The sequence below is a fragment of the Sciurus carolinensis genome, chromosome 6, assembly GCF_902686445.1.
Source record: "Sciurus carolinensis chromosome 6, mSciCar1.2, whole genome shotgun sequence".
NCBI lineage: Eukaryota > Metazoa > Chordata > Mammalia > Rodentia > Sciuridae > Sciurus > Sciurus carolinensis.
The window spans coordinates 47,629,606-47,642,910 of record NC_062218.1 but is presented as its reverse complement, the minus strand read 5'-3'; the positions used below and the strand labels follow the sequence as shown (position 1 = coordinate 47,642,910).

The 13,305-nt window shown below is 38.5% G+C and overlaps 1 protein-coding gene across 1 annotated transcript in view; it reads left to right on the top strand.

The window, feature by feature from the left end:
• Window positions 1-12,875, top strand: part of LOC124986645 (cAMP-specific 3',5'-cyclic phosphodiesterase 4D-like) — an 833,189-nt gene extending 820,314 nt beyond the window's left edge. The window contains 4 exon segments of the mRNA XM_047555161.1: window positions 5,647-5,801; window positions 6,602-6,724; window positions 7,243-7,425; window positions 7,987-12,875. Coding sequence (XP_047411117.1) covers window positions 5,647-5,801; window positions 6,602-6,724; window positions 7,243-7,425; window positions 7,987-8,400 — 875 coding nt within the window. The 3' untranslated portion in view covers window positions 8,401-12,875.
• The last annotated feature ends 430 nt before the right edge of the window (window positions 12,876-13,305 follow it).

The window sequence follows — 13,305 nt, the reverse complement described above, 5'->3', positions numbered from 1 at the left end:
ATCTGTGAGAATGTTTTCAGAAGAGATTAGCATTTGAATCAGTCAGTAAAGTAAAGATTATCCTCATCTATGTAAGTAGACATCATCCAAGCCATTGGGGGCTGAATAGAATAGAAGATGTGGAAGAAGAGCAAACTCTCCTTCCCATTTTGAGCTAGGACAGCATCCTCTCCTGCTCTCAAATATCCATGCCGCTGGTCCTTGGCCTTCAGTTGTGAACTGGGACTTACATCAATTACTTTCTCCACTCCCTCCATCCCCTCCCCGTTTATTCCCTAACTCAGACCTTCAGACTGGGACTGAATCACACCACCAGCTTTTTTGTTTCTCCAGCTCCAGACTGCAGATCTTGGGATATTGGCATCCATAATCACCTGAGCCAATTCCTGAGCCATTTCCTATAATAAACACATTGGAATATATATCTCTCTATCCTGTTGGTTTTATTTCTCTAGAGATCCCATAATAGTGATTTTGGAACAGGGAATGGTTATAGAGGAAGAGAGTTTTGAGGATGACTTTTCTGAATTAATTATGGGATTTCTGGAAATGGCTTTCTAAATGTGATTAAGTTTAAAGACAGCAATGACTGTTTTCAGTAGCATTGATAGTCCATGGGGTGAACTGTTTATACATAAAATTTCTGCCTTGGGTACTCCTAATCAACCACTTACATAAGAAGCAAGGAGCTAAGTGATTCTCAAACATTTTTAGAAAATTCAGGAATGTAATGAAATTGGTTGGTTATTGCTGATGTCACTGGACCAAGTGGTGAGGGAAAAGGATGAAGTTGGGATTGGAATTCCAAGATCAAATACCACATCAGTGGCCTAAGTTCTTCTAGGTGTACCAGGCAGAACTGTCTCCTGTGATTGACTAAATACAATGCGAACTGAGCTCCCAACTTCCCAGGATCTCTGCTGGTATAGTGAGGATGTTGATTAGGGAATAAACCCAAATAAACTCAGGGGCCTTCTGCCTTAGTGAAATTTCTAAGGGTCCAGTGGTATGGGGCATGTTGACATATCTCTTCTAAGGAGAGGGATAAATCATTACATCTGGCCCCTCCTACAACCATGAAGGAAGCCCAATGCCTAGTATCCAGTTTCTTGTCTGGGTGTGTTATTTTGGCCCATTTACCAAGTGATCTGAAGAACTGCTAGTTTTGAGTGGGGGCACAGAATAAGAGAAGGCTCTGCAGCAAGTCCAGGCTGCTGTGCAGGTTACTCTACACTTGAGTCATATGATTCAGCAGATCTAGTAGCTGTGCCATTATTCACTTATGGAGCACTGGCAAAGGCTGCCCACCATCCAGAAGTGACTAGCTTAATTAGAATGGTGGAGTGGCCTCAGTTACATCTCCAGCTAGGTGGGGATACCTTGCAGGCTGGGGCAGTGTTCCAGAAGGCCATGTGTAATCTCAACCAGTGTTCAGCACTTGGTGCTTCTTCTCCCATAACCAAGACTCTCAGATCCAGGAATCAAAGATGGACATGGAAGTAGCACCACTCACTCTTATCCCCAGTTACCCACTAATAAATTTTTTTTTTTTTCTGTTTTGGCAACATTATGTTCTTTGGCCTAGAGGTCTTAGTTCCATAGGAGTAATGCTTTTACCAGGAAGCATGACAGTAATTCACTCACCTAGAAGTTAAGACCCAGCCCCTTTGGATTCTGTATGGCTCCAAATGAAGAAGACACCAAGAAAGGAGTTACAGTGTTATCTGGGAGGACTGATCTGAACTATCAGGGGGAAACTGGATTATTACTCCACCGCCTAGGTAGGGAAGAGTGTGCATGAGATACAGGAGATCTCTGATGGCACCTCTTGTATTACTATGTCATGTGAGTAAGGCCAAGGGGAAACTATAACAACCCAATCCAGGCAAGATCACTAACGACCCTTCAGGAATGAAGATTTGTGTCACCCCAGTAGAAAAAGAACCATGACTAGGTACTTTCTAAAGACGAAGGAGATAAAGAATGAGTAATAGAGGAAGGTAGTTCGAAATACCAGCTATGAGCACAAGATCAGTTATAGAAATGAGGACCCTAATCATTGTGAGTACTTCTTTCTTATTTAAGAACACCCTTTTGTGAGTAGATATACATATATTAGGAAATTTCTTTGTTTTTCTCCTTTTTCCCTCATCATGTAAGATGTTTTGACTTTACATCCATTTTTAGGTATTGTTATTTTTGCATCATAGTATTTAAGTTGCAGAATATCACAAGAAGAATAAACATCACTCCAGAGCTTTACCTCTTCTGGAGAAGGATTTAGTGTGTTCTCAGTTGCATACAGAATAGTCGTATCATGTTAGGTGGAATCGAGAGCTTGTTATTGTCTCTAGCTAGAGACTACATAGAGCTTAAGGAGATGCGTTGTATGTAGGTGCCAGGTTGGCAAAGGGGTGGACTTTGTGATGGGTGATTTTGTGTGTGACTTGACTAGGCTAAGGATTGCCAGCGTGTCTGGTAAATATTCTTTCTGGTGTGTCTTTGAGGGTGTGTTCATAAGAGATTAGCATTTGCATCAGTAAATTGAGTAAAGAAGATTGCCCTCCCCAGTGAAGTGGGCATCGACCAGTCCATTGAGGACCTGAATGAAACTGTAAGGGCACTCACTTTCTGGTTGAGCTGGGATACCGTATTCTCCTGCCTTGGGACATCAGTGCTCCTGGTTACCAGAGAGAACTTACACCAGTCTCCCCATGCTCCCGTTCTCAGTCCTCACTCTAGAACTGAATTATACCTCTGGCTTTCCTGCTTCTCCAGCTTGCAGGCCTGCATAATTGCCTGAGCCAACTCCTGTAATTAGGCATTTTATTACATTACTGAGAACATACACTTAATCTGCATCAGCTAGTTGAAGTACATGATCTCAGTTATGTGGTGGTACTTTCCCACCCTCCACCCCCAACCCAGTGAGGACTCAGAAGAGAGGGACTTGGAGATTAAAAGTAGCAATATATTGAGAATAATGTAATTTATTCTTGATGATCCAGGGTAGTTCTTAAAAATGAGCATAATTGATCTATCTGTAATAAATTATGGCTTTAGGTTTGTGAAGAAATGCTTGGTCCATCAATACAATAGAGAATACTTATATAGTTATTAATATGTGCCAGGCACTGAAGGGATCATGTTTATCATTTCCTGATTCACTGATAGAGCTCACTGCTCACGGTTGTCATCTCTATTTTTAAAGCATCTGTAATAATAGTATGAGGTGAAGTCTCTAGAGACTGCCTGCTTTTAAGTACTAGCCCTAGTATTTGACAGCCAGTGACGTTGGCATTTACTTTCCATCCCTAAAGCTCATTTTCTTCATTTATAAATGGCTAGAACACGAGAATCTTCCTAGGAGAATGGTTGTGAGGATTAAGTGGGATGATTCCTACAAACCACTTAGTACAGTGCCTGGCATGAAAGTCCTCTAAATGCTGTGCTTCATGAGATTCTGTTCCTCTCTTTGGTTTGTACGTTAGGAAAACTTGAAGTGCCACAGAAAAACCAGACAAACAAGCCCATTCAATTAAAAATATTTACCTTTATCTAGGAGGTTTGGGGCAAGACAGTTGAAAGATGTGTGCAGAGAGAAGGACAGATAAAATGAATGTGATAAATTCCCAGTGAGAGATGCAGAACAGTATAGGAGCTGACAGGACATGTGGGTAGTTCTGGGTGGGGTAATCAAGGAAGGCTGCATGGAAGAGGTAATTGTACTTGCCTTGAAGATGAGAGGATTTCACCAAAAATGAGACCCATGCTAGCCTCCACCCCATTGTGCCGAAGTATGAAAATAACTTCCCGATGATTCCTGAGCTTCAAGGACTCTACTAAGAAGTGATGGAATAGAGTCTTTTGTAGAAATCTATTGAGGAGCTGCAGAACCTTGCCTCCCCTTTTAGATGTGACCACATGCCTTCAATCTTAAATATGAGTAGAAAGTTAAACTTCTACCCTGAGATTTAGGTTCCTAAATGCTGACCTTCATTTATTTAAAAATAATAGTCACCACCACCTTTCTGTGATGGCCTCAGAGACAAGAGGCTGAAGAGGCCCATCAGATCAAAAAGGAATCACTTCACAGCCTTTCTAGCTGAAATCAGGGACTCTCCCTGTCAGGAGATGACTGCTTTCCATGGCAGGCCTAGCCAGTGCCCTGGGGCATCTGCCCCATGTAAAGTCATCCTTATATCCTTATATTGAATAGAATTCCCCACTGCAATTTCATTAGGCAGATCACCCTTTTCCTGGACATAGTAGCTCCTCATTTTTTTTCTTCTGCAGACTAAATGGCCTTCATTTCTTATATCTCTTTTCAGGGGTCATTTAAACCTAGGGTTTTTGTAAAGTCGGTCAAGTCCTTTATTACAACAAATGCCTTATTTCTACGCATATTTTCTCCCTTAAATGAACCTTACTAGATTGATTCAGCATTATTTCCCCAACTAGAAAACATTCCACCTTCCTTTCAGTGTGTTTATTTAATGTAATTTCCACAATGGAACCACAATAATGTCATATGCTAAGATCCTATTTACTATTAAATTTCTGATTTCTGTGTGCTTAACTATCTATAGACAGACTTTTTTATAGATAGTTTAAAAGTAAAACTTAACTAGACACTTACTGCCTTTTTAAAAAAATTAATATTGTTGCTTTATCCAGAAAGAAAACCAAACAGTTCCTACACATCTGCTCCCTACTATCCTAGACATCTCCGTTCCTGTAACTTGGTAGCAAAAGTTTAGATTTAGCCTCTGCTGCCCTCCCAGGCTCCTTGAAAACAATGAGTGGGACAGGGCATTTCTTCCTTATAAGAGATTTCCAAATATATTCTATTCATTAGTCAGAAGAAAAGATCAATACATGTGTTTTTAGTCTTTACAAGGATTTCAAGGACTTAAATGGAAACAGAATAAAGCATCATTTTATTTTATTTTTTTTAAATAACTACCTTCTAGATCTGGGATTGCTATTTAGAGATCTGGGGAAAAGGCAGGATTTCTTCCTGCCTGACAGACATGGGTCCAGGGCAGTATCACAAGGCATGTAGATGGCAGAATACAATCTCTTTTGGAAGCCATGAGCAAGCAGGGGGCAAGCTTACATGCATATTTGAACTTCCAGGATACTTGGAAAAGGAAATGGAAAAAAGTGAACAAAACTTAGACTTTCAAAGCTGTCCTCTGGAAGAAAATAAGAGCAGTATAAGCATATCTGGTGTTGTTCATATATTTTGCACTATCCTTGCACTTACTGTAAGTTCACAGCTGCATTGTATGATCCTCACCTTATATAAGTTGCAGGACAGGGAATTCACAGTTATCAGGAATACAACATCTTATGCTCTGAACATGTTGCTGATGTTAAAAATAATGCCATATTCCACTCAGTGTCCCACTGAGTTTATGGCAGATTACAAGGAGAGGTTAAAAGTCGTCTGGCCAAGAAAGAAGCTGAGGCCCACAGAGCGAAATGCCCTGCCATGTGTTAGTAACATTGGAATTCACTCCAATGAATGAATGAGAATTTAAGGCAAAATGCATCCTAAACCCAAAGTATCATAGAACTTTAAAAATAAGATAGACTTCTAATTAAACAGCTTTGGTGATCATCTGTCTCATTTCCTTTTAGACTCTGAACTTGCTTTGATGTATAACGACTCCTCTGTCTTAGAGAACCATCATTTGGCCGTGGGCTTTAAGTTGCTTCAGGAAGAAAACTGTGACATTTTCCAGAATTTGACCAAAAAGCAAAGACAATCTTTAAGGAAAATGGTCATTGACATTGTAAGTAGTTGACAAAGAAAAAAAAATTGTGATGAAAGTTGTCTAAAAAAATATGAGAATGAGATGAGTATCAGATAAAAGCAAGTGTATTTCCAAACCTTTGTCACCCTTTTTGTTCTAGAAGCTGTGCCCGTTATTGGCAGTGCCATTCTATAATAGGTTGTCTACTTCCAGCAGTTTGAATTTAAGAATAGTAATAGTTTGACCTCATTATTCATGTTTTCTTTTCTGAGCTCCATGCAGCAGGCAGAAAAAGATGGAGAAGCAAAAGTCAAGGGTTTGGACTGCAGCTGGAGTGTACATGACTTTACTCTCTTCTCTGTGTACATTATTTAGAGTGATTATGAGATGCAGAAAAATCTCTGGTTATGAAAAATTACTAGCTTCATACACACAGAGACAGGGATTATCTTTCTTGGATAAGCAGAAAATTAATCAGAATACTGTTTCTGAAGTGGTCTGTGAGCAACCTTGAATTAGCTCATTGTAATCTAATAACCACTTTGGAAGCCAGGGAATGAAGAAACTTTGAAACGTGTGATGATGTCTTATCCTCAGAGATGTCATCATATTTTCACCATGAAGGTGGTGGTCAGTGCCTGATATTTCTGCATAGTGTACACGTTTAGCTGGGCTTCCAAGAGACTTTAGCAAAAGCAAAAGACTGTGCCCTTAGAAGTTCCATATATTGCCATCAGAAGTCATAGTGGTTCTCCATTCCCTCTCACATTCTGCAAAAAATGTTTTCATATGCAAATTCTGACTTTTTCCTTTGAACTTAATATTCTTTATGTTTTAAGGTACTTGCAACAGACATGTCAAAGCACATGAATCTACTGGCTGATTTGAAAACTATGGTTGAAACTAAGAAAGTGACAAGTTCTGGGGTTCTTCTCCTTGATAATTATTCTGATAGGATTCAGGTAAATTGTTATTTGACTTTGTGTTCTGTGTGTGTGTGTTTGTATGTGTGTGTTTGTGTGCGTGCTCACATGCACATGTGTCTGTGTATTCTGCTTTGATAAAATTCATTTTTCCATTCATCCATCTTATACTCTTAGCGACTTTGGGCAAGATTTTTATCCACATTCTCATCCTGATTATTAACCAGGTAGAAACTTATTGGTCTTTTCAGTTGCACATGTATTTTAGAAACAGAAAAACTAACACACACACACAAAAAAAATCCACATAAGGAGGTCTGAATTTCATTAACCATCATAGACAGCTCCTCTTATGATACTTAGATGCAGTAGAAGTGGCATAATTTGGAACTATTTATACAAGTGTGAACCACACACAGACACATCTTGGTTGAGCTGTTTGGAATAAATCTTAACACTACATGTATTTTTAAGTGTCACAGTCATCCGACGTGAATTTCTAGTTAAAAAAAAATGGGGAGCAGGTGCTAAGTAGAGGAGGACTCTGTCTCCTTTAGGTCCTTCAGAATATGGTGCACTGTGCAGACCTGAGCAACCCAACGAAGCCTCTCCAGCTGTACCGCCAGTGGACAGACCGGATAATGGAGGAGTTTTTCCGCCAAGGAGACCGAGAGAGGGAGCGTGGCATGGAGATAAGTCCCATGTGTGACAAGCACAATGCATCTGTAGAAAAATCACAGGTAAGGCATGGCACAGAAGGCTTTCAAGAGACAAAAGATGCAGCTAGCGTTCGATTACTCATAGTGTTTTTGAAGACTTTTAAAATGATTTGGTTTTGACAGGATCAGTTTCACCTTACGATCCTTAGCACTTACAATCTAGCAAACCTGCAGCCATGGAACTTAGATTTCCCTAGCTGGGCATCCACTCCGTGCATTCTCTTCGCTCATTATGACCACATTCGTATATCAGAGAGTGTTCGGCTTCTTTCAGTTATCTGGATTTACCTTTACCTTGGCTATTTGAAAATAAGGGCCAAGCCCCATATCCTGCCATGTAAATAAGGGAAAACGATTTTACATTGTGAACGTACTCTTCAACTAATAGTTATTCTAGAGGCTTTCACCAACTAGGAAAAGCACTTTTATATGATCTCTTTTCTCAAATAATGACTATTTAACCAAATTAAGGTTAGTAACCTTCAGATCTGTATTATATTTGTGGGCCATGATCTACTTAACCTTCTTCATGGTCTCTCAGTCCAATCGGACTTCTCATATTGAACTTTTTTTTTTCACTAGGTGGGCTTCATAGACTACATTGTTCATCCTCTCTGGGAGACCTGGGCAGACCTGGTACATCCTGATGCCCAGGACATTTTGGACACTTTGGAGGACAATCGTGAATGGTACCAGAGCACAATCCCTCAGAGCCCCTCTCCTGCACCTGATGACCAAGAGGAGGGCCGGCAGGGTCAAACTGAGAAATTCCAGTTTGAACTAACTTTAGAGGAAGATGGTGAGTCGGACACCGAGAAGGACAGTGGAAGTCAAGTGGAAGAAGACACTAGCTGCAGTGACTCCAAGACTCTGTGTACTCAAGACTCAGAGTCTACTGAAATTCCCCTTGATGAACAGGTGGAAGAGGAGGCAGTGGGGGAAGAAGAAAGCCAGCCGGAAGCTCCTGTCATAGATGATTATTCTCCTGATACGTAACAGTGCAGAGACTGTCACGCCTTTTTTTTTTTTTTTTTAAATAGAAAAATTGTTTCCAAAGTGCATGTCACATGCCACAACCATGGTCACACCTCACTCTCATCTGCCAGGACGTTTGTTGAACAAAACTGACCTTGACTACTCAGTCTCGCGCTCAGGAATATCGTAACCAGTTTCTTCACCTCCATGTCATCAGAGCAAGGGGGACATCTTTGAGAACAGCATTTTAACAAGATCTCAGCTTGGGAGAGCTGACAAAGCAGATAAAATTAACTCCAAAATGTTTTCAAGGGAGTGTGGCTCATCAGGCAGCCCAAAGTGGATTGGATTTGGGGTTTCTTTTATTTGTTTGCAATATTTTTTGGAAGAAAGAAGGCATTGCACGGACAGAGTGAACTTAGTGGATGAAGCAACAAAAATGTCACAAATAGGACACAGCATGAATCTGTTCCCAGGAGGAGGATGAGCCACAGAAATTGCATAATTTTCTAATTTCAAGTCTTCCTGATACATGACTGAATAGTGTGGTTCAGTGAGCTGCACTCACCTCTACATTTTGTATGATATGTAAAACAGATTTTTTGTAGAGCTTACTTTTATTATTAAATGTATTGAGGTATTATATTTAAAAAACTATGTTCAGAACTTCATCTGCCACTGGTTATTATTTTTTTCTAAGAAGTAACTTGCAAGTTTTCAGTACAAATCTGTGCTACACTGGATAAATCTAATTTACAAATTTTACTTGCACCTTAGAGTTCATAGCAATTAACTGATTTGTAGTGATTCATTGTTTTATATACCAACAACTTCCATATTTTAAAACAGAAAAACAATTTTATGTTGCTGGAAACCCTTTTTGTAAGTCTTCGTTTACTTTGCTTTTTATCTTACTCTTTCTGGATAAGCAGAGTTGCTCTCCAGTGTTTTTCTTCACAGTGTACAAAGTGAATATTTGTTCTGTAATACTTTGGTGTGCGTTATATCAAATGTGTCTTAAGCCTCATAGAAACTCAATCATCAGTTGGTGTTGTCTGAAGCAAATGGGAGATATATAAACACCCAGTAGCTAAAATGGTCAGTCTTTTTTAGATATTTTCCTACTTAGTGTCTTCTGATGACTTTTTGCTGTGTCAAGAGACATGCATTTCATAACTGCATGTCCTTATAATAACCCACACATTTCATGCTCATTTTTATTATCATGTTATAGCCACTTATAGTAAGAAAAATGTTTCCCCCTTGTGCTGCTTTATTATTTAATGTGTGTTTGAACTTCTGTCCATGTTCACTAGATGTGGTCTTACCAAATCTATCACCACCATTCTGATGGATGAAAGGAAACAGGTAGTCAAGTTAGGGTTAGCACTTATTTCTATCATTAGGTTGTATGTCATGACTAACTTTTACTCTGGGGTTACAGAGAAAAGTTTACAGCTAACTACACAGATGTTAAGAATATTAACCGAATATATTACCAAACACCATTACAACTAGTTCTCTTTTGCTTCTGTGATTTCACCGTGGGATTAAGAACTACATGAGGAGTATCCCTGAGCAGTGGTCTTAAGGCGTAGCAGCTGCTTTTTCTTAATGGATATCTGTGTAATGTTTAGGCACTGCTTTACCAGTTATCATTGATCCATAACCATCTCTTTCTTTAAACACATTTAGGGATAAGCAGTTGGTGAAGCTATTAGCACCAGAGGGTTGTTAATAAGATACATTCTAAAATATTGGATTGGTAAAAAGAGTCTGCTTAAATAAAAAATCAGAGATCACTCTCAGCTGATTTCAGCACCTGGAACTATATGGGAATTTTAGAGATTAATTCCCAGTGTCTACTGCTGATCGCAGCTTAAATTGTTGGGTGTCTATTTAGTCGACTTTTTTCTGAAGTCAGTCCTTGATAAAGGACTTTTCTGTGAAGAGTTTGGAGTTCACATAACCACCTTTCTCATTGATATCCAAGAATTAAGATAGATACTGAAGGAGAGATATCTGACTAAATAGAAAATACACGAAACATTAAGAAAAATAACAACCCTAAACACACTCACATTTGGAACTTCTCATGGGCCATCTGGGGACTGTGAAACAAAGTTATCAGCTAGGAAATGATCCACGCTGAAGAGAGTCCCTGTGATAATCTCCTGAGGTCCAAATGATGCTTACAGCCTTTGATAGAAAAAGTATGTCTCTGATCATTTGGATGGGACAGAATAGGAATCAGTTTCCATTCTTTTGCCCTTGTAAAGAAAGACAGCAATCTTGCAAAAAGACCTCTGTGTTTGACCAAGTAGTTTCACAGGAACTTTTGGGAACTTACTTCTGTTTTAATTTTGTTTGTCCCTGTGAGAGGCCTAGAAGGAAAAGCAGAGAGTCCAGGCTTTATTTCTCTTTCCAAATCATTCTCACTCCCTCCTTCCCCTCCCTTCACTTGGCAATTCCCCCAAAGAGTGCCTGGAATCTCAATAATGAAAAATAAAATTTAAACAGCAATATGTCAAAAAATTCAGACCTGAAAGAGTTTATAACTGCACTAATAAAGCCCCCCCCCCCCCGTTTGTTGGGTTTTAATGGTCCCATGTTGTAAAGATATCCACCAATGGACAAATTGTAGTAAAGGCATAATATCCAAGAGTTAGGGACTAATGCACTGTACAATCTGCTTGTCTTCTCTTCTCCCTCTCTCACTCCCTCCTGTCTGCCCCACCCCTCAGTCTCTCTCGCCAAAGTGTGCTTCAGAAATACACACTGCTTTAAAAAGAAGATCCTTACACAAGTGACTTTACATTTCCTAAAATGCCATAAGAAAATGCAATATCTGGGTACTGTATGGGGAAAAATATGTCCAAGTTTGCATAAAACAAGTACATTTCAGCTTGCAAGTTACTGAACACAATAATGCTGTTTTAATTTTGTTTTCTTTTGCATCAGTTAAAATTCACAAGAAAATAATGTAGATAGAACAAATTGCAGAAGAGGAAAGAAAAAACTTGAATGAAATGGATTTTACAGAAAGCTTTATGATAATTTTTGAATGCATTATTTATTTTTTTGTGCCATGCATTTTTTCTCACCAAATGACCTTACCTGTAATACAGTCTTGTTTGTCTGTTTACAACCATGTATTTATTGCAATGTACATATTGTAATGTTAATTGTAAATTATCAGTTCTTATTAAAACATCATCCCATGATAGGATGGTGTTGATATATTTGGAAACTCTTGGTGAGAGAATGAATGGTGTGTATACATACTCCTTGTACATTTTTCTTTTCTCCTGTAATATAGTCTTGTCACTTTAGAGCTTGTTTATGGAAGATTCAAGAAAACTATAAAATACATAAAGATATATAAATTTAAATAACATAGCTGCAGGTCTTTGGTCCCAGGGCTGTGCCTTAACTTTAACCAATATTTTCTTCTGTTTTGCTGCATTTCAAAGCAAGGTAATGGTGGGGTTAGGGCTGGGCATTTATATCCAAGCTTTCAATTGATTGGATTTCTGGCAGTAGCTGAATTTTACAAAATCACAAAACCTCTGACAGATCTTGCACCTTTTCAAGATGGAAGCTTGTAGGTACTTCTTGCTATGGAGTGGCACTATATGTGTGATAATTATTTCTAGATGTAAATGAGGAGCTACTTCAGCTAATTATATTTGATGGTTTTTTTACTTTCAAATACTACTGGGGAAATATATTTTCATCCAGTGATTATTGAAGGTCTTTTTGGCTTCCACAGTTCACAGGGAAATGAACTTGATTGGAACTGGAGCCATACATCACCCATCTTGGTTAGTCACCTGTTCCATTAGCTCTCAGTCATGTTAAGAGACAGTATAATATAAAAGTCTTTTTTTTTAACCTTAAAATTTTTCTTTGATTAAGATTTATATATATATGCCCAAATCTACTTAAATGCAGTTTGGTGTGATATCAATTCAAATATCTAAAATTTGTTTCTGCAAAACTTATATCCACTTAGAATTATTACATTTAACTTTGTACAGTGGCCAGTTCCTGAAAGCTGTGAAAGTGCCCCAGTGGCTAGTGTGGAACCCTCCCACGGCTGCCCGGCCCTTGGAACGTGTGACTTATCAGTGAAAGGAGAGATTGTTTTTCTAGGAAAAATGAGCCTCCTATTGTTTTATTTTATTTTATTTTTTGACACAAACTGTAGATTTTAGCAGCCCTGGCCCAAAGGAATTTAATTACTTTTGTTTTAAACAGTACAAAGGGGACACTATAATTACAAAATACATCCTTACTGAATTTAGTTGTTTTTAAATTTTGTTTCTTTGGATATGTTTTCAGAGTGGTCAATTGTGTGTGAGCATTACAAATGATGATTCTTTTAGTGGTTTCTTAGCCTCTCTTACAGCCCATGGGGATAGTACTGTACATCAATACCTTCATATGAAATTTTTATATGCAATGAAAATAAAAGCATGGGTTGATTCTGCCTATTTATGACTTGGTGTTTTACAAATAAAAATTACTGGTTTTAGATTGGAGTTCAGTCTGCACACATGTCCAAAAGTGATAAATATTGTTGAAATAAAGGATAGGTACACCATAGGTTAGTACTGAGATTCAACCAAATGAAACCAAATTTTGTTGATTACTTTTGCTATGTAAAAAAATTTCCCAAAGTTACGTATATGGCCTGTAAGATGAAGCACGGTGTTTTCTAAATAGGCCTTCCGTGCTTAACTTAATATTCTGTTATATTGAAAATCATTCAGACATTCAGCAATTATTTGTTGGATACCTACTCTGCACACCACATGCTTCTAAGCATTCAACAGTAAACAAAAATGCAGTCTTTGCTTTAATGGAGTTTGTAGACTGGAGGGGACAAAGGTATTAAGTAACTCAACGCCCATCTTCTTATTC